The following is a 22,226-nucleotide window of genomic DNA, read 5'->3' on the forward strand; positions in this document are numbered from 1 at the left end:
GCAACTGAACTATCTTATCGATGAGGATTCTTGGCAAATCTCAGTATAGGTGACTATCTTTGAGGGTATAATCCTTATTCTATCTTATTGTACTTTACTTATGCTTTGACATCATGTGTGAAATGGGTTCATTCCCGCTCACAGCGCACTCTTGTATTTATACACTTTTAGTTTTAAATGTATTCACATTTTCCACATCACTACACTTTATGGCTTCGTCACCTTCCAGGTGTCGGCCAGCACAGCTTGATTCGGAATCCTAGTGGACATTCCGAGTCGAAGTGTGTCAATAGTTGTTGACGAATTATTATTAGGTACAATACATTACGTATATAGTATATGCGGGTACGTTTGAATTTTTTTAAAAAAAATCATTAATTGGTACGTTTATTAACAATTTTGGTACATTTGATTTGATACATATTGTTAATATTGGTACATTATTTTTATTTTGGTACGTTTTATTTTGTACACATTGTATATTGGTACGTTTATATTATTCTCAATCCTATTTTCTCTTAACGTACTAAAAGAAAAACTTATTTCGGTACGTTTGATTTTGTGGGATTTAAAAATATTTTAAACTATTTTGGAAAGAAAATATCTTAAATCGTAGATAATTATTGCTAAATTGCAGCATTATTGTGAAAATAAATTGAATCTAACCATTTTTTTTTAACAATTATCTCTAACGGAGGAGAGTGTAATCAAAAGGCTAGATTATAGGAAATTTGTTACAATATAATGTGCATATAGCACCAAAATTATAACAAAAAAAAATGATCAAATAACTAAAAGTCATGAATGTTTGATCTATAAAATTCAAAATTGAGACGCCTATATAAAAAAATCCCTTTTTTTTTCTTTGTGCTGTATGAAATGAGTCAATTTCCGGACCTTAGAATTTCTCCTAGAAGTACGGGTAAAATTTTTTTTTTTTTTTTTTGTCTGATTAGGCCCTAAACTCTCACACAAGGGGCAACCCGACGTCGTTTTAATTTTTTTTTCAGACGCTCTTCCACGGTTTCCTTCCCCGACGGATGATTTCCCAACAGAGCCATAAGCCACACTCCGACTCCATTGCCGCAACACCCAAACCAACTTTCAAAACTATGCAAAGCGCGCGAAATACGACGGCGTTTCGATCAATCTTCGACGCCGGAGAGCTGAAATAGGAACTGGAAAATTCCGGGGTCAAGCCCAGCTTGATCCCCTACATATGGAAGCAGGTGATCCAAAACCCCGATGCCCAATTCGACCAAATTCCATCTTTGCCCTCGGCAGCGTACCCTCTCCTGACCTCCAAATTCAAAACCCTAACCTCGTCCGTCCACAAGGTCATGGACTCCTCAGACCAACTCACCACCAAGCTCCTCATAAAACTGCAGGTTTGCCCCATTTCTTATGCTGCACACAAACTGTTTGATAAAATGCCGCCGTGAAAAAAATTCTCACATTATTTTGTTTTTGTTAGAATGGGGCTCTTGTGGAGGCTGTGATTATGCGATATGACAGCCGCTTGGGAAGGTATGACGGGAAGCCCCGCCCTGGTGGTCCTAGGTCCACCTTGTGTGTATCATTCTCAGGTATCAAAGTTTTGAATTTTTTTGTTTTCGTGTCGAAATTTCTGGTATTGAATGTTTATGTTGATGTGTAAGGTTGGTTGCAAAATGGGTTGTACTTTCTGTGCTACCGAGAGTATGGGGTTTAAGAGCAATCTGACATCGGGGGAGATTGTGGAGCAATTGGTTCATGCTTCTCGCATTTCGCCTATACGCAATATTGTGTTCATGGTAATTGTTTTTTCTTTACTTCATTTGGGATTGTTATTGAATGATATGGATATGGAGGAAATATGGGAACCATTGAATGTTGAACACTTTGATTTTGTGTATTTTGTCAGGGAATGGGAGAACAGTTGAATAACTATGGTTCCTTAGTGGAAGCGATTCAAGTCATGACTGGATCACCATTTCATCTGTCACGAAAGAAAATTACTGTGTCGACGGTGGGCATCGAAAATTACCATTATGTCTAAGATATTGTTATCTGCCAAAACATTCAGATATGGTGGATTTTAATAACTTTCTCAAGCTATTCTATTTGATTATACAATCAAAGTTTTGTAGTTTTTATATTTGGTGGATCTTAGTAAATTGGGTAGTATGTAGTACTTTTTTGCTTCTTTCGTTGAGTGTGGTCAATCATAGTTGCATTAGTAATGATGTAGTTCGAACTGCTAAAAACATTTGGCTTACTGGTCTATCAGTTGTTCATCTAATCTTCTGTAGGTTGGCATTATTCATGCTATCAAAAAGCTTCTTAGTGATCTTCCAGGTCTGAATTTAGCAGTTTCACTTCATGCACCAGTCCAGGAAATCCGTTGTCAGATAATGCCTGCAGCTCGGGCTTTTCCTTTAGTAAAGCTTATGGATACACTGCAAGAATATCAAATTAACACGTAAAGTTTTGTTACACCTCATGTGTTTAGTAAATTCTTTTAGCTTTCGTTTCTTTACAATGAAGCTGAAATGTCATTTTACACTCCTAGGGAATCTCACTATTGCCCTTCAATCTGATTCTTTAGTCAGCAGAAAATCTTCATTGAGTACATAATGCTTGATGGAGTGAATGATGAGGAGCAACATGCACACCAACTCGGAAAATTGCTAGAGACATTTCAAGTGGTGAGTTCTAATCTATGAACTTCCGTCTCTTCTGTGTGTCTGCGTATCATATATATCCAAAATAACCTTCGCATTTGTTGTTTGCTGTCCTACAGGTAATTAATTTAATACCTTTTAATCCAATTGGTATTCTGAGTAAATTCTCAACCAGTAATGAAAACAAAGTAACGAGCTTCCAGAAAATTCTACGAGGCACTTATGGCATTCGAACTACAGTTCGCAAGGAAATGGGTCAGGACATAAGTGGAGCATGTGGTCAGTTGGTGGTGAACTTACCCAACAAGAGGTCAACTGAGAACACTCTAACTGATATAGAAGATCTTCAGGTCAGATAGTTCTCTTCTTGATCCCAGAGGTGTTAATGCCCGAAAGTTTGTTAATGCCCGTCAAAGTGGCCAACATTCTGCAGACGATAATTAGTTTTTCTGTAGTTTTGAAAATTTTGGATGTCATTCAATTCTTTTTGGGGTTGCAGTAGCAAATTTTCTGTTGTAATTTTATCCTATCAGCTTGGGATCTTCATTTAAGAGGTCGCACTTGGTGCGATGGCAAGTGCCTTCGCCCATGAGCGGTAGGTTTCGGGTTCGAGACTTGGGAGCAGCCTCTCCATAAATGGGGGTAAGACTAGCCGACATTCACCTCTCCCAGACCCTGCGTAAAGCGGGAGCCTTATGCACTAGATACGAGCTTGGGATCTTCATTTGATACACCTAAAACTGTTTATTCTCCCTTTTCTTTCTCCTCTTCAAGTTCCCAAAAGTGTGAGTCTTGTAGATATTGACATTAACTTGAGAATACAAAATTTTGATTGGCAAATACTCAAACATGAACAACCCGAGTCTAGATTTGTTTAATTTGTAGGTCATAAAATATCAAATGGAAAAGTTGTTCACCCTCTCATTTATTCAAATATTTTATTGGGAAATATTTGACCAAGGTTTTTCTTGCACCTTGTGGACTAGGAGGATCTGATTGTTATTATCTTGGCTAATTTGTTTATATGCTCACAATGTTATGATGAAAATCTCACTTTACTTTATGTGCTTTCATTTCATGTCTCATGTTACTCCATTCCGTCATTTGGTCAGAAAAATGGTTAATAAATCGACAATTTGCTTAAAACTTGGTATGTTTATTGTTTTGGCTCTAGTCCCAAACAACCAAGTTAACAATTTTCTAACCAACATGGCAACATGACGAAATGGGATTAACTTGGCATACGAAATGAAAGAACAAAGGGAGCAAAGTTACAGAGTTGCGAATTAAGGGTAAAATTAGATTATGATCAAGGAAAATGATCACATCCCATATTTCGTCGCATGCACACTCATGTTTATTTTTAGCCTTTTGATTAAAGAAGAGCGAGTAATGTTCAAAAATCATTTTCCAAACAAAAAGGCCTTTCATTTCTGCCAACATCTTGATGGTGTCATACACACGTGACCACCCTTGCAAGATGATCATATTCTCCTTAGCTAACACGTGAGGAGCATCTTGACTACTTCAGAATCTTACCCTAATTTTTCAACCACTGCAACATTCATCGCATACTCTCACCTGCACCTTCTTGTACCAGACGAATTCAAAATTTTCAATTTAATTGAAAAACGAAAAGAAAACAGCTTTTATAGAAAGTCAAACAGAGCATTGCCTCAAACAGAACGAAAATGCAAGCAGCAGCAAATCCTAGAAAACTTCTGTTTGCCCTCTTGCTCACCATGCTCATTTCTTCTCGGTTCAGTCCAGCAACTTCGCTAGCTCTCCATCACCGTCTCCATCACCTTCGCCCGTGAGTACTTCATCCGACACTTTTCTCTAATCAAATTATTAACTCTTAACTTTCTGTTTATATCATTTCATTTTCTGAATTCTGTGTTAGGCTGTCGGGATGCCAGCGCTGAATGATCATGCAGTGCCTAAGGGGAATGGGATTGTTAAAAAGGTAAGGAGAGGGTCATTTCCAGCTACTTGTCATTCAAAATGTAACGAATTCAAGGATCTGTCCGAGCAATGGCATTGAAAGAGAACGAGTACTATCCACAGGTGTGGAGATGTGCCAGTGGTGACAGTATATTTTCCCCTTAAGCTGGTTAGAACTAACACTACTGCTGCATGTAATTAGGCCAAGCGATAAGAGGTTTTCCCCAGATTAATACAAGTTTATGTTCACGCACACCTTATTATGTGCAGAAAGATTCTTAAACATGACAGAGGGAATGCAACGTTTCTCTCACAGCGTGAGGAGCGTGTTGTATGTAAGAATTTTTCACTATAAATGCATGTATAAATACCATATAAAACAGGGAATGATAATTAGATATCCCAAGAGTTACTGAATGTATTAAAGGCTCAAGTGAGCGAGTGAGAGCCTAGATCAAAGGTTACAAATCAGGCATTCCTGAGTTGGAGGCTAACCGACCACGGTTGTCCACTTCTTTTCTTCTCTTAAACCTACAATGGAGCTTAGTCTGCTGTAGGTGTCCGTGTTGATCAAACGCCTCCTTTGGTCCTTGACCCTTGAATTTTAGACCATCACACAAAGAACTTGACTTTGTGCGATACAACTGTTACAAAAGTTGACAAACTATGACCAATTTTGAAGGGCATTTCGGTTAATGAAGTGGACACCTTCAGGCCATTTCTTCATTTTTCCAACACTACTGTTTCACAGTTTGGGGTTACCCTACTCAAATCTCTCCAACCGGGAACTAAATCATTGCAAGCCTAGGGGCACGGATAGGAAGCTTCAAAAGATAATGAAACAGGGAGGGTAGAGAACCAAATCGATGCGAAGAAGAAGATGAAACCGCTTAACTAAGAAGATAACGAAGTCTACCGCTACTTTGGGAATCCTATTAACATGAAGATTTTATTAAACATATATATTAAATTATCTAAAATGGTTCAATCTGTAAATACAAATAGCTCACTTGGTTCTAGTAGCAGCAAATGCACAGATAACTTATTCGACATAATCGATACAGAATCAACATCCAAGGTAGGCTAGGCTCCTCATTTTACATGTAACTAAGAACAATAACAATTTAAGGATGATAACAAAAACGAAATCTAATGCAATGGAATCACCTGCACTATCACTGCTTGACATTCTCCAAGTACCAGCTATAAGTATCAACAAGCCCATCTTTCAGCGAGATCTTCGGTGTCCATCCCAAGCCTGCGAGCTTTGAGCTATCCATGAGCTTCCTCGGAGTTCCATCCGGCTTAGTAGAGTCCCAGACAAGTCGTCCCCCGAACCCAACAACCTCCTTGACAAGCTCAGCCAACTCCTTGATAGTCACTTCCTTGCCACTCCCCACATTGACATGCTCCAACCCACTGTAACTCTCCATCATGAACACCACCCCATCCGCCAAATCATCGACATGCAAAAACTCCCTCAAGGGGCTTCCGGTCCCCCACACCACCACCTCCTCCGCACCCTTCACCTTTGCCTCATGAAACCGCCTCATCAGTGCCGGCAAAACGTGCGAATTTTCGGGGTGAAAGTTATCATGCGGCCCGTACAAATTGGTGGGCATCCCAGAAATTGCATCCCAATTGTACTGAATCCGATACGCCTGGCACATCTTGATCCCGGCGATCTTGGCAATGGCGTACCACTCGTTCGTGGGCTCGAGCGGGCCCGTCAGCAATGCGTTCTCCGGGATGGGCTGAGGAGCGAATTTGGGGTAAATGCAGGAGGAGCCGAGGAACAAGAGCTTCTTGACTCCGAATCGGTAGGCGGCGTCGATGACGTTGGTCTGGATCTGGAGATTGACGGCGATGAAATCCGCCGGGTAGGTGTTGTTGGCGTGAATGCCGCCGACTTTAGCGGCGGCGAGGATAACGAATCGGGGTTTCTCGGCGGCGAAGAAGGACTCGACGTCGGCTTGGCGGGTGAGATCGAGCTCGGCGTGGGTGCGGAGGACGAGGTTGGTGAAGCCTAGGGCTAGGAGCTTGCGGACGATGGCGGAGCCGACAAGGCCGCGGTGGCCGGCTACGAAGATCTTGGCCGATTTGTCGGAGAGGAAGGAAGGCGAAGTGGCATCTGTAGAGAGAGGGATAGAGATTACAATTGAGAGTAAGGGGATCCGAAAGATTTAATTGTGTCATGTTTGTTTGGTTGCTGAGAAAGTTGTATGAGGTTAGATTTTCTCAGATACCAAACAGATTGGAGAGAGAGAGGGAGAGAGAGAGTACCGTTATTGGCGCCACTCATGTTGTATTTGCTTCAGTAGTGCAGGAAAATCTGGGAAGAGACTAGTAAATCGCTTTGTCCTTGCGAAAATGGGCAAACCAACCCAGCTTAACTCCTTTTATGCCGAATGGATTGGGCGGTTTCCGCGAGTTGATTTAATTGATTTCTTTTTTATTTTTAGGGGGCAGTGTGATAAATTATATTTTTACTCTAAAAAGTCAATCTTGATATTATTCACTTACAACACATTTTTATCATTTTGTTAAAACTCAAAGTTTTTAAGCCTTTTTCATTAGTTTTCCTTTTATTTAATTTATAACAAGGAATTGAAAGGGGTATGTGAGAGGTAAAAATGGGTATATAGTTAACACTACCCTATTATATACTAGCAGAGAGCACACACTTTGTGTGTGTGAACAACCGCCCACCTCCTCCCACATTCTCCTCAAGCACAACCGCTTCAGTTCATTCAAACTTTCTAAAAAACATCATGATTTCACTTACCTGTATGAAAAAAATGATGATGGAACAATTTCTCTTAATAAGTGCATATTTTATCTTATGTAAATATTTTGATACAAAATTACTATTTTGCCTTCCTTATGTAAATATTAGATATCAAAAGTGAGGGTAAAATAGGAAAAAAGGGATATGATTATCATTTTATCAAAAGGTATAAAATTTCTATTTTACCCCCCTTATCTCAACATTGTGTATTCAAAAGTGAGGTACAAAATTGGAAAAAGTGGGCAAAAAAGTTGACAAGGTGTGTTCTCTTAATAATATAGAATATAGATAGATAATATATATATATATATATATATATATATATATCTAATATACATGTCTGTTTAAGAATTTGAACCAAATTATTGATAGCCTATTATAAGGCTAAACTCACCCTTTCCTACTTAATGTAGATAATATCGTTTGTTAAAAAAAAATTATTATAATTCAGGTGAATCAGTTGCAATTGAGTTAAATAATACTTCAACCCAACTCAACTCACTTATTGAATGAGTGGTCAAATTTTCACTCATAAATAAATAGTTAATGTTTATAACCCAACCCAATCCAATTCATATCGAGTGGGTTGGTTTGATAGACCCACTAAAAGTGCCACCCGTAACAAATCTAATCATGGATCTTGAATCAAGCTAGATCTGCAACAGTCATGGCCCTTGGAGGGATCCTCCAACTCGAATTTAATGTAAGGAAGACGGCTCAGCCACTAAAACATTTAGGGAGGGGTACGGTCACTGTGAAAATAATCGGTAGAAGGTGATTTCGACCCACCACAGTCACAAGCCTGACTCAAACCCATCAATCTATCCCAAAAAGGGAGCATATAAATGGGTTTGAGATTGGCATCCATTAGAGCATGGAAGGTTGCTCACAAAATAATGGTTGGATAGATGGGGAAGAGGTAGGTGCGGGAGGGTAAATGGTGAAGAGAAGGAGTAGAGGGACAAGGAAGAAAGGTTGTAACCAACTCCAAACCATTGCAAGGGGTTAGCAACTTGTTGACCCTAAAAACTACCAAGCCTACGTGGCGTGCAGGCCGAGTAATTAGTAAGTTAACTACGTCCTTCGGTTGTATGCAGGGCGTGCCAACTCGTCGGCCGAGCTTAGCCGTGGAGTAAAATTTGTTGATATTGCGTTGGGTGCGCTATTGACTTCTGAATCTCGCGACTGTGGCCAAGGAAGGAACTTGTCTCGGCCTTCGGGTTCTAAAGCCTGAAGACAAGACTACTAACTTAGCGAAGTTCAATATCAAATTCGGCTTTCAATGTGCCGATTGTAGTAACTTGTAACACCTTACTTTGCCGACAAGGCTAATGAGATGACCTCGACCAATAAGGATTCGAAAATCCTTTTCGACCGAGACTTGGATAGATAACCAACCGTCCTCGCCGCAGTGCTGTTGATGCCAACGGAAGATGCTACGAGATCGACTGATTCTACGGTGACAGAGCTATCTATGCCAACAGAAGATATCACCGGTTGCTTTCACAATGTTGTTGATGCCAACGGAAGATGTGTCAGCGAAAAGAGAAAATAAAAAAAATCTCAAAGTTGTTGAGAGAGTTTGCGCAGGGCAGTTGTGTGTTGAATTTGAGAGGTTTTTAGTTGTCTGCCGCATGGTATTTATAGAAATGTGCGTGCCCAAGTCGCAGAAACCCATCCTAATTGCACCGTGACTTTGAGTCTTTATCTGTTGCTAACCCTACACCTTATCACATCAATCAAAACCCGCTGTAATCTTGAAAACCTGACCTTCCACCAAATTCAGCTTTCAAAGATTTATCTGACAATCTTGCTTTGGCTAGATTATTGGCAACATTCAATGCACATTGTTGTTTTGACCATGTAGGAAAACAAAAGAATATTATTTTATTCTTTACCATCTCTTATCTTTTGCATGCCCCAAGAGACCATATCCATTTCAAATTATATCTCCTTTCAGACGGCACTTATCACTTTTCGATGGTAATTATCACTAACTTTTTGCTTGGTCAAGTTCCAACTTGATCCATTCTCATCCATGCAGAACATGCTAATCCTTTTACATATCTTTGTGCTGATCACTCCACGCATACACAAATTGCATGGAAAGTCCCTCACCCACACACATATGCATCACGCATGGAAGAAAATTTGTAACGCTCAACGACTTTGATCACTCAAGCCGATTGTGTAATTTTAGGCCCAAACATTGCCCCCCAATTTTCTTGAGCTTCAATTCGTAAGCCGAATGGTTAAGGAAACTAAGCATTTTGCATTTGAACTTGGCCACCGGCCCACCACTAAGTACTTCCGTCGAATCGATAACTAATCATTTCTCCCAACAGAGGAGTAAGTGGCAGGTGAACAACTTATTTGATGCGACCATTCCTGGTAGCTCGGCCTGCCACCTGAGAACAATTTACATCTATGCTGAAACTGGGCCGAGGTCGACGAGTTGGCCAAGATTCCAATGTGATTGCATAAGGCTGCCATATACATCTTTTTCTGAACCGACCGAATGGGTTAATATCCTCAACCCCATGATTTCATTGCCGAGCACCAACTCATTCTCGCCGAGCTCGGAAAACGTTGGCATACATGAAACATATGTATATATATATCCGATAAATTGGCGGAACCATACCAGAAAGGTCTTGTCTTCCATCATTCAAAGGGATGCCAAAAATACTGTAAAGTCAAGCACGAGCAGCTTATCATCTCCATCTTCGACGACTTGAGTGTCAACAATCATGAAAGAAGCATGATGGTGCTGTTGCTGTGCCGAGGAAAAACAAATGGGGTCAAGGCCGAGAAAACCCAAGTGGGGTTGAAGGCCTGCCGGGGTCGAAGTCGAAGCCCTACCACCAAGTAGCCTGCTTGTCTTCAAGAAACAATTACATGTGGATAGCCTGTCATTCAGCTATCCATGCCTCGGCATTTAAAATTCAATAATGGTATCCCAACATGATATATATATCCATGACAATTCGGCCAAAAGGTGGTTTTTTTTTTTTTTTACATATATATATATATATGTTTTGACCGAGGCTTTGTTTCGCAATGGGGCCGAGGCCGAGGCTTTTGTAAGCAAAGTTCACAAATAAATGCATTCGGCCAAAATAGTCAAACAAGTGTATTCGACCAAATTTTTATTCGGCCAGAATGTTGTTGCCCCCTTATTTTCTTATGCATCGGCTTGCATAGCCGTATGTTTAAGAAAATAACATGTATATATATTTAACAAACGAAAAGAAAAGTGGCCGAACCATAGTTAGGAGGAGGCCAACGATGCTTTATTCCAAGTCGAGATCTTGTAATAACAAAATCTTCACATTGATTTCGCTCTAGGCCGAATAAGGATTTTCCTCCAAATATTTTTGACTTGGCGAAATATTTTTTTATCATCGGTTGTCGAATGTATTGAACAATTACTATGCCCCCCCCCCCCCCCGAGCATAATAATTTCAACTTTTAATTCAAACATCTTAGCCGAACGAGATTTCTCCATATCGGCTTTATCGCCAATAATCATATCAATTGTCGTGGTTTCTTGGGTTAAGCCAATGTTACGACCTTGTTCGTCATTGGAGCACTCATCTGACGACTCATTTTCTGAGTTAATTTGTGGCTCAGAAACTTGAACATTTTCTTCTAGGCCTACCACACTTCCAGTCTCGACCGAAAAAATAGGTGGTCTTTGTTCTTCGGCCAAATTAACAATTTTCTTAGGCCGAATATTGGTTGTGGCCAGAGTGGAAATTTGCCCCCCGGCCTCTTGCCTTTCAGAAATTCTTTCCAATCTTTCGAGAAGTTGTTTTTGCTTCTTTAATAGGCGATGACACTCATCCCTTGAAGCCTGATCGAGATCGAGATAGATCATGTGAACTTCGTAGTTTTAGCACTGGGTCTCACTGGGCGTGCCAAAATGTTGACCCTAAAAACTACCAAGCCTACTTGGCGCGCAGGCCGAGTAATTATTAAGTTAAGTACGTCATTCGGTTGTATGCGGAGCATGCCAACTCTTCGCCCGAGCTCGGCCGAGGAGTAAAATTTGTTGATATTGCGTTGGGTGCGCTGCTGACTTCTGAATCTCGTGACTGCGGCCGAGGAAGGAACTTGTCTCGGCTTTCGGGTTCTAGAGCATGAAGACAAGGCTGCTAACTTAGCAAAGTTCAATATCAAATTCGGCTTTCAATGTGCCGAATGTAGTAACTTGTAACACCTCACTTCGCCAAGAAGGCTAATGAGATAACCTCAATCAATAAGGATTCGGAAACCCTTCTCGACCGAGACTTGGATAGGTAACCAGCCGTCCTCGCCGCAGTGCTGTTGATGCCAACGGAAGATGCTGCGAGATCAGCTAATTCTACGGTGACAGAGCTATCTATGCCGATCTCGCAGCATCTTCCGTTGGCATCAACAGCACTGCGGCGAGGACGGTTGGTTATCTATCCAAGTCTCGGTCGAAAAGGATTTCTGAATCCTTATTGGTCGAGGTCATCTCATTAGTCTTGTCAACGAAGTGAGGTGTTACAGCTTACTAAGCTCGGCGCATTGCACGCCGAGTTATTTTATGATTGGATATTCTCAAGTAGGATTTAAAGTTCGGCATTCAGATGGCCGAACCACGTTCACTATTAAGACTCATATCTGCTTTGAGTATTTGTGCCCTTACACTTTGGTGTCGATTCGGCGTGAGTTTACTCTGACGAATACCATCACTGTGACCGAATCCAACGATGACGATTCGTGAACTTCGTAAGAATAGTAGCCTTGTCTTTAGGTTCGAGAACCCAAGAGGCCGAGACGTGTTCCTTCCTCGGTCGCAATTGCAAGACGCAGAAGTCAGCCACGCACCCAACGCAACATCAACAAATTTTACTCCTCGGCCGAGCTCGGCCGACGAGTTGGCACTCCCCGCATTCAACCGAATGACGTAGTTAGTTCATAGATTACTCGGCCTGTGCGCCACGTAGGCTTGGTAGTTTTTAGGATCAACACAACTAGACGAGTTTCAGTTTTGCTGTTTAAGTCACAGGAGTGAGGGGAGGCGAGGGAAGTTTTAGTTTTGTTGTTTGAGTGGTTATACATAAGGTGATTTTTGTCCTAAATTTTTCCTTGATACGTTCAATCTTCACTTAGGAGCTTGAAAATCATTTTCCTAGGAAAATACTAACATTGTCACCATGCATTCATTCCTTCATCTTTTTCATGGGAATGAAGAGTGTGGGATAAATTTTTGGAACGCCAATAGTAACTCCCCTAGTATAGTAACCTTCAAATATATCAAGAACAAACAACGTCATCCACCATCACCTTCATTAATATGTTCGGCTCCCTCCTCCAAGTTTGGGAAGTCACCATTCATGTCTTCCCTGTCCCTCTAGACTCGAACTCATAACTTAGAAAACAAGTCATGTGATTTGTGGTTAATCTCATAATAATTGATGCTAGTGCTCCTCTCGCATGTAGAACTCATTATTTGACAAACCACAAATAGTTCACGAAAGAGGAGACACCAGCATCAATTACTATGGGATGAATCGCATCAGGTATTATTTAGGCTGTCAACATTTAGTCTTTTTGGTGGATCGAGATGGTTTTCAATGTTTATAGGATGAAGATTTTGTTACAAAGAGTAGTAACACTTTAAGTGCAACCCTTTATTGGAGGACGATTGTGGAGCCATTGGTTTATATGACATGTTCTCATGCAATGTTGTCCTCTGTTTTCGTCAAAGCATGCAATTTTTCATGCATCAATTATATTTATTTAATTAGATGCAAAATAGAAACCATACATTAGACCATCTCTAATGGTTTGGCTAAAAGCCAAATATTTTAGTCCAGAAAATTTAGCTTTTAGTCCAGAAACAGCTTTTCTGCTCCAACCGTTCTAGCCTAAAATTTTAGCCCGGGATTATTAAAGAATGAACTTAGACTATTTTTTTGGTTAAATTAATTTAAAAAAAAAATAAATAAATGTAGACTATCGTAAATTAATTTTATGAACATTTTAATCTAAAAAATTTTAAATTCCGATAAATATTGAAAAATTTAAATTCCGATTTCTGGGCTAAATAATTTTGGAGAGAATCTGACCTTGGTTTAGCATTAGCATTTAGCTCAAACTTTCCCCATGGGTTGGAGTCGGTTTGGGGGATAATTTGGTTTTTAGCCCACCATTAGAGTTGGTCTTACAAAACTTTTTTTTTTTTTTTTGAGATACAACTAAATATTGTTTACCATAACAATAGGCACCTCACACACATGTCGGATTTTATGGGCCGTCTCCCGTGGGTGGTGGTTTTTGTTAACGGCACGGTTGTAAATTTTTATGACAATACGGATACAAAATACGTTTACATAGCTGAACTACTGAGTTAATGGATTGCAACCCACGAAAACAACTTACATGGAGTCGTATTCGGACCACCGATAGTTGGATTGACAAGACAATGGCTGATGAGGATGAACATCGCATTCGGACCACCAAAAGCAAAAGGATCAACAATATGGAAGCAAGTGTATCAACAGAAGGAAACCTCAAATGGCAAACTCATCGCCGTCAGTTATGCAAATGTTTAGGCAGCCTGGCATTCTCTCGGCAGGAAGCAATTTCAACCTGCTGCAGCCAAAAGGTAGAGAGATCCCGCTAGATCTACATACATGTTCGTTGGTAAAATACAACTACTCGTATGATGGAAATGCTTTAAAAAGTTGTCGATACTTGTATATCAGCAATCGGGTTTACAAAAAAGCAAGCGAATATCTTAATTACGTTAAACATGCAAAAGAGACGCTTAAAGACACAATCAACAGTGCTCTGCAGATAATATACCTATTGCCATCAGCATGCAGATCCGATCCTATGAAGCCAAAAGTGCTTCCACCTTTGCAATTTGATCCTCTTCATTTTTCGGCGTTGGACTCCTATTAGCCTCGTTATACAAATCATGCGTCCATTTCTCAGCACGACCCATACTAGAATTATAACCTTGTCTCCCACTGAATCCATCTCTTCCCCTGTTGTTACGGCCAGCGCCACCAGTGTACCTCTCTCTCGAAGGAAAGACGCCCGGTGGTGCATCTCTTCGGTAAGACCCTCTCTCTCCTGCAAATTGCTTATCAGATCTATCTGTGTGGCGTGGGTTGTGCCCTCTGTCCTCCTTTTTTCTGCTTCCTTCCATGGAAGGGTCAGGATGGCTTGACTTTGCAGTCTCTGCTGCTGTCTTGTCAGCATTATCAGACTCCACTGGAATCTTCTTCTCCCTGAATGCAGGTCTCTTCCTTGCCGATGGTGGATCAGCCTCCATTTCAAAGAACCCATCATGGCGCCAGTTCCTGTTTTCACCCGCCTTAGCTTTCTCATTTCTTGACCGTGAATCATTAGTTGTTGTCTTGCTCACTGTCCTATCATCATGCCTATCCTTTGGATCCCTCCACGATCCATGCTCTAAAGTAGAACAGGAAAAGTAAATTACATTGTACCCACAGTAAATGGTATTCAAGTATTACATGCCACATAGATTATGGGAAAAAATGACAGGCATGCAAAAGGCTTTTATCCTTCGTTTTTTTAGCGAGATGTTTAATTTATAGTGCATAAAAAGAACAGTGATAATAATCAAATGATGAATTATGACAAGGAACCTCACCAGCAGTTGAACCACGACCAGAGCTTCGAACAACTTGCCCAGCATTACCACGCTCATTGTGCTGTTACAAGACAATAGACATGCACAGGCAAGCCTAATATTGTTATATACAAGGACCACTTGAAGGAATGGGGCAGATCAAGAATCCCGCTACATCAGCCAGTAAAAAGCTTTGCATACACTGAATAGCAAAAACATAAGTGAACTCAACAGAGTCACAGGTTCTTAGCTGAGCAATTTCAGGTCAAAGTGGAAATAAGACTTAAGCATGTTTTGAACTCATTCCAATGTACAATAATAAGAATAGGAGAAAGTGTTTTCATTTCAAACTTTAATCACTTGCATGTACGGATGCATAACAATTAGCTTTGACTTTAAATCCAATACTGTATTTCGTCGTAACAAGGGAACAAAACATGATTAAATCACCGCATTTTCTTGTGCACTGCTGTCTATTCATCTAATAAGAAATATCTTGCTTTTGATGTAAAAGTTAACCCTTAATACCATAACCATAAATTCAAGAGTAATAACTATGTACTGCTACAACCTGCTAACGTGTAAAACCCTCAACAAATGGAAGTGAACAATGTACAAGTCTGCTAATATTGTTCTATACTGACGAACAGTATGCATTGAACAATGGGAAGTTTGTGGATGAGACCATATGGCAGTTCCTACAGAATACACACTATGTAATACACATAAACTACAGAAGACATGCTGTGTCATAGACTCAGAGGTTAGACACAGCCTAGAAAATCATTAACACAAATTACATGTTAGTAACTAAATTATCACTAAGCTAAAATATATTCGGCTACTAAGCTAAAACATATTCGGCAGTGGTATTTTGCAAAATAATCCATATTCCTAAGCTAAATTATCACTAAGCTAAATTATATGAGTGCAAGAGATTAGTCATCATCATGTATGAAATGAAAAACAAGTTGATGATATTCATAAATCTATACACTACCTGAAAATAAGATCGAGACCGGGGTATTTCAGATGGATTAGTGGAGTGTTTGGTTCCTTCATGAGGTCCACTGGGTTTCTTATTGGATTCTTTTCTGGAATCCCCATTTTCCCCCTTTGAGTCAGGTGCTAATGTAGATTCAAGTGGCAGTGTATCTTGCAGCCTCTGGCGGTGCTTCTGATCCTGGTCACTCTGCTTCCCACTTTCTAAATTACCTTTGCTGGCGATTCTGTCTTTTTCGTCTTTCTCACCCCTCCGGGACCTCTTGGGACTGAGGCAACCAGTGACAATCATTAACTGTAGGGTTCTACTTAAAAACAAACTATTTCTATATGATTATAACCATGTTGCAAACATATACTGGCGACGATTAACTTCGAAATTACCTTCCAAAACGTAAATTAAGCTACTTAGGCAGAGACATTCGACATAAAGATAGAATCTTTCAATCAAATGCTCACAAAAATGAAACATTAGTCCTAAATTAACATTTTTTTTTTTAACAAAGCACTCAATCTACCTGCTTGAATTAACATTTTGTTTCAATTAAATATTAAATACTATGAGAAATCGCTATGTTCTGCATTACTTTCATATGTATTGATAAACAGATCAATCAATTTTGTTAATACCATCAAATTTCATACGAATTCAGAACTCACGAAAATGCTACATCTATTGCGATAGTAGCTCAATCTGAATGCATTAAATCGTTAAACCCAATTAAGCCCCCAATTTAATACCTGGGTTCTCTGTCAAACCTGGAACGGTGTCGTCTGGAGTCGGAATCCCGACTGTCTCGTCGCGACATAGAGCCGGTACTGCCACCAGTCGAGTGAGAGAGAGAGTGGGGGGGGGGGGGGGGGGAGAACTATGGGTCACTGGAACAGTGGGGCAGAGTGGTAGCTAGGGTTCTTCCGTTTCTGTTTGTGGGGTTTGTGTTGTGTATTGTTCGAGAGAGATGTGATTTTGACCGCACGATCAAAATGTTAAGCGGGTCAGACGATCAAGAGTCAGATTCCTGCCACGCCGAACTCCTTTTTCTCTTCCTAGGCTGGCACAAGAATCCAACATGAGACGGAGTCTCGGATGTGTGTAAGGGCACCCGTAATCAAAATGAAAATAAGGGGTTTGATTTCCGTTATAAATCATTTTTGTGTTTACTGATGAGTATATTTTATATTATATATTTAACACTATTTTTAGTATATGTTGGTTATTATTTTAGAAATTTTGATACCTTGAATTATATTTTCAATATAGAACTTTCGACTTCATCTGAGTCAAAACGTGACCAAATGAATGAATTTTGGAGTAATTCCAGTTGAAGGACATTCGTGAGTTGTTTAGCTTCGTGTCAAAATATCAAAATTTTCCACCGAGTAGTTATTTTCTGGCGATAAAATAAAAATACAGTCCGCGGTTCTGAAAAAGTGACGTCTTGGGCTACGACTTCTCCAACATCACCAATGCCACCGACCTCACTCTCATCAATGACGCCTGACTCTACATCACCATTCGCCTCACAAATAATACCAACCAATTTGTCATCGGTTGCATCTTCTACCCAACAAAAATTCCCATATAAACCACCTCCAACTTCACCTTCGTTGCCTCCTTCACCACCTCATTCTTCTTCTTCGTCCTCTGGAAATTGCATCGATCCCTAAATTCGGCCTTTGCTTCATCCTCTCCAACTCCAGCTTGTCGTCCAAGGTCCTCACCAGCCAATACTTTGGCCTCTTCACCAATGCCACTGTCATCTTCGTCGCCCCATTGCTCGCCGGCGAGTTCAAAGCAGGTCGTAACCCGGAATTCAATGACCCAAATAAGAATCACATTAGAATCGACGACGCTAATTGAGCCGCCAGCGGAGGCCTGGTAGATATCAAAGAGGCCATCAAATATGGGGCAGTCCTCGCCGATATTGAAGCGCCTAAGGTGACAGGAATGGACGGAATTGATGAGGGTCTCGAGGGTTTTTTTTTTTTTTTTTTTGAAAAATTTGAGGAACTGGAAAATTTTGAGGAAGACATTTTTTTAATTAATTTTAATTGTTAAATAAAAAATTAATTTTTAATTTTAGTTGGGGAATGAGTGGGCCCCACTTCTCCTACGTCATCATTTAATAGCCAAATTGACAGAAAATTTAACGAAGGTCTAACATTGCAACGAATTCATAAGTTGGAGGTATGAAATTACAATGTTTAAAACATGAGATATGAGATTGTTGTTTGACCCATAGTTGAGGTAGTTTTGTGTAATTTACCATTTTTTTTAATAAACGATATTATCTACACGAATGAGAGGAGGTAAGCTTAACATCATAATGGGCTAGCAATATAATGTAGTTTATATTCGCCTTTAGCAAGAATAGAATATAAGATCTCTCAAGTGGAGATGAATACTACTAGACCTTAGTACTAAGTGACTATTAAACGGACTTCTAGAGTATGCAAGTGAGACCAAACCCAAAATGCAAGGTACCCTTGACTTTGAAACAAACAAAGCACGAGCGAGAGAATCTAATCCCTAACAAAACAATAGGAAAAGTTTGGTCGACCAAGAAGCTTTCTATTTTGGAGTCAATTCTAAAATAAACAAATGCAAGTGTATGTAAATTATGACTCTCCTGGTATTAATTATTAAAGATAGTACAATATATACAGTTATAACAATCTCTATTGTGAAAAGAATCATATACTAATTATAATTTAATAAGAGAAGTGTTATTGGCATTTCAAAAATCTCATTCTATACTTTTTATAAGTATATTTTTCTTTCCTAATATAGAAAGTTTAGAGTGTAGAATGAGATTTTTGGAGTGCTGACACACCCCGATCCGAAATGTCCACTTGGACACCCGAATCGTGATGTGTTGGCCAACACCTGGAAAGTGATAAAACCATAAAGTGTAGTGATGTGGAAATATGAATAAATTAAAACCTAAAAGTAACTAATTTAGAGTGCGCATGTGAGTGGGTCTTTGCTATTAAATATTATATACTTATTTAGTTTCCATTTATACATTAAAAAAAAAAACTTCCTACGTATGCCTAGATTAGACTAATATTTATAAGAATTTATGAAATTATCCTAAATCATACGGGATGCACATGTATGCATAATATTAAGGGATGCCTTATTTATATTTACGGCAGTGAATAGTATTATGTCGGCGTAAGTTATGGGTTTACCGCTATTTGATTTTGTTTACGTTATCTGCTCATCGTTGCTGCACCGCTGTTAATACTTGCCCGAGCCAGGTTCAGGCTTTCAAGTGTATGTGCACATTGCGCCATACGCTCACTTTGGATCCATTGTAGGTGCCAGTCCAGTCCTAGATTGCTAGTCAATTAGGATTCGTATGTGCTACGCATGGCGTCAGTCTTCACGTGATTGTAGTACTAGAGTTTATATTATTGTTACACCTAGTCATGTTCATGTCAGAATACCTCTGCATGGACTCTTGTGTCAACATGTGTTGATGAGCATTTAATATGATATGTTTGCTTATGCAAGATTATGTGGTCACGAAAGTCATGTGGTTACGGAAGTCATGTGCATACTTACGAAATATTTTGCTGTATTAAATTCTTGAGATTTTGCAGGTTACAGTAAGTATTTTTTTACTATACGCAATATGTATATTTTGGAAACTATGCTTGTTTTACGGTGATGGGTTATTATGTCTTCAAAAAGGCTTTTATAAAGCTTTGGTTAGCCCCACTCACCCTTGTTTTTCGCCTTTCTAGGATTTTAGTGGCAGAGGCTTTGTGACGACAAGGATGGTTGGCAAAAGTTGTTATGTAGGAGACTTCTTCTTTCGGCATAAATGTCATTACTCTTCTTTTACTCCAATTTATCTATGCTCTGACATCACTTATGTGATATGGGTTCAATTCCCGCTCACATGCGCACTCTAAATTAGTCACTTTTAGGTTTTAATTTATTCACATTTTCTACATCACTATACTTTATGGCTTCGTCACCTTCAAGGTGTCGCCCATCACATCGCGATTCGGGTGTCCAGGTGGACATTTTAAGCGTGTACTACAATCACGTGAAGACTGGCGCTAATGCGCTGTCACATACGAGTCGGAGTTCCCTATTACAACCTGTACGACAGGACTGACACCTACTTGGATCCAAGGCGAGCGTATATATTACACTCAGTTCTGTTCATATCAAAATTTCTACTAAATAAACTTGTGTGCAAGCATATTATTGTTGGAGAATTTGATGAGCAATAGATTATAGTGTTGAGCAATAGTTTAATTATTGTTGAGAATATACATTATATTGTTGAGAATATATTTTATATTGTTGAGCATTAGATTATATTTTTGGGCATGTGATATTATTATTGTGATATGGCACTACGTGATTAATGATTTGATATTACTATTGTATTTTCTATATTGACTAAAATGTCATTGCTTAATTGGCATATTACATATTCTACTCACTGAGCGACGGTAGTTGTTACTCATCCCTCACCTTTTTATTTTACAGATGAGTTATTTGACAAGACAAGTGTTAGACAAGCTAAGTTTGTGTTAGACAAGGGATTTAAGAGTTTTCTTATTTTTGTACACTTTGTAAGGATTTTGTAATAGTTACTTGTATAAGAGAAGTTATTGTTTTATGTTTTTAGTTTTACTTTTACACACGCGCCGGGCGTGGGATCCTATCGACCCTGGGTCTGGGGCATGACAAGTGCTAATAACAATTCCCTTTGATAATTATGGAGAAGATTTTGGAGATAAAGATTCTATTCTAACATCGTCTCAAGTCGTTCTAATGTCTCTAATCTCTAATAAGAATGTTGTTGTAATAATAAAAAAATAAAAAAGTTTGCATTGCCAAGATCTTGAAAGCAACCTTTTAACAAACCAAAATAAGAGGACCCAAAAGATGATGATTGCCAGCAACTTGCAACATCAAATGAATTATGAGTGCAGAGTCTGATTCCACCAGTAATTTATTAATCCATAATCTCCATGCCAATTGTAAATCCAAATAAAGTTCTTATAGCTCAGTAGTGAGAATCTTGCATGTGCCCAAATTTGGCACAAAACCCTAAAATTCAGTTACCAAACAACACTTACAAGAAATTATTATTTCTGCTCTTGCAACCATCAACATTAAACTTAAACAAATACGGAGAAGCTTACAAATGGGGCAAATATTCAATTCTATAGGGTTTACCAATCTTGTGAGTATTAAACTTCGACCACTCACAAAGATTTTGTAGTCGATAGTTTAACGACCTATAGTCTTAATTTAGATTTAGCAACTTTTTATTTTGATAATTCTCTTTTAGGTTCAGTTAGTTTTGTTTGTGAGGATCAACGTGAGATGTCCTAGTCTAAATTTATTGTTGTATAATTTTGTTTGGGCTATTAGCATTTAGCCCGGTTTTTCAACCAAAACAAAAAAAGTTGATTGTGAGACATGTTATATCTAAAATAGTAGTGTTATTTACACACATTTTTTTACTCCCATACATATTTGTTATTTTTATCCATTAATCTTCTTCAATTCATTCGATTCGACGATCGGAAATTGAGATGAGTTGAATATCATAGTGCGCAACGAACAAGATTACAATAATAATAGGAATATTATTAAACAAACGAGAATGCCGGAACAGCTACAAAACCCTAAGAGACTACATTGTGAATAACTTCTTCTCTAATGAATAACAAGGCACTCTATTTATAATAAACTAACCCTAACCCTAATGCTAACAGGTTAGGCCCAAACTAAACTTATAACAAAACCCAAACAATATAATACCTAAAATACTAATATATTCCAACACCCCCGTCAAACTCATGTCGGTATACGACATGGGTTTGCAAACAAGCAAATGCGGACTGGCTCCGTTAGGCAGACTGGCAGGCATGCAAACTTGACTTGACTTGACTTGACTGGCAAACTGGCAAACTTGACTTGATTCTTGACTAGCGAATGTTGAGAGTATGGAAAGAACCCATCACTAAACGGATAAGATTTCCATATCTCAATTGTAGCAACGAACGAACAAACACAACTATCACTCGAATGACGAACGAGTAAACTCCACAGCAAAACACACCCGTGTGGGCTTCCAACACAAAAAATGAGCAAACAAGCCATTAGCCATTTTCTTTTCCTTGCCCATGTGGGCGTCAAAACCTCCAAACAAAT

At 39.2% G+C, this 22,226-nt stretch overlaps 2 protein-coding genes and 1 pseudogene across 2 annotated transcripts; 1 reads left to right on the top strand and 2 right to left on the bottom strand.

Annotated features, from left to right (window-relative positions):
- Positions 1–948: 948 nt before the first annotated feature.
- On the top strand, positions 949–5,019 carry LOC126621877 (uncharacterized; annotated as a pseudogene).
- A 518-nt stretch (positions 5,020–5,537) lies between these two features.
- On the bottom strand, positions 5,538–7,031 carry LOC126621874 (putative GDP-L-fucose synthase 2). The gene is made up of 2 exons (XM_050290489.1): positions 6,891–7,031; positions 5,538–6,738 (listed from the first exon to the last, which is right to left on the bottom strand). The coding sequence occupies exons 1-2, from the start codon at positions 6,907–6,909 to the stop codon at positions 5,783–5,785; spliced, it is 975 nt and encodes a 324-aa protein (XP_050146446.1). The 5' UTR covers positions 6,910–7,031; the 3' UTR covers positions 5,538–5,782.
- Positions 7,032–14,102: 7,071 nt separating this feature from the next.
- On the bottom strand, positions 14,103–17,004 carry LOC126621872 (uncharacterized). Its single transcript, XM_050290488.1, has 4 exons — positions 16,775–17,004; positions 16,032–16,302; positions 15,053–15,113; positions 14,103–14,850 (listed from the first exon to the last, which is right to left on the bottom strand). The coding sequence occupies exons 1-4, from the start codon at positions 16,840–16,842 to the stop codon at positions 14,264–14,266; spliced, it is 987 nt and encodes a 328-aa protein (XP_050146445.1). The 5' UTR covers positions 16,843–17,004; the 3' UTR covers positions 14,103–14,263.
- Positions 17,005–22,226: the final 5,222 nt, after the last annotated feature.

Source organism: Malus sylvestris, chromosome 5 (genome assembly GCF_916048215.2).
Source record: "Malus sylvestris chromosome 5, drMalSylv7.2, whole genome shotgun sequence".
In the NCBI taxonomy this organism is placed as follows: domain Eukaryota; kingdom Viridiplantae; phylum Streptophyta; class Magnoliopsida; order Rosales; family Rosaceae; genus Malus; species Malus sylvestris.

Bases quoted from the DNA above. Each gene is read 5' to 3' on its own strand.
- LOC126621872 (XM_050290488.1), bottom strand. From the start codon at position 16,842: ATGTCGCGACGAGACAGTCGGGATTCCGACTCCAGACGACACCGTTCC. The intron at 16,303-16,774 runs GTATTAAATTGG...TGGTTGCCTCAG, and splicing joins AGGTTTGACAGAGAACCCAG to TCCCAAGAGGTCCCGGAGGG. The intron at 15,114-16,031 runs GTAGTGTATAGA...GTCTTGTAACAG, and splicing joins GGTCTCGATCTTATTTTCAG to CACAATGAGCGTGGTAATGC.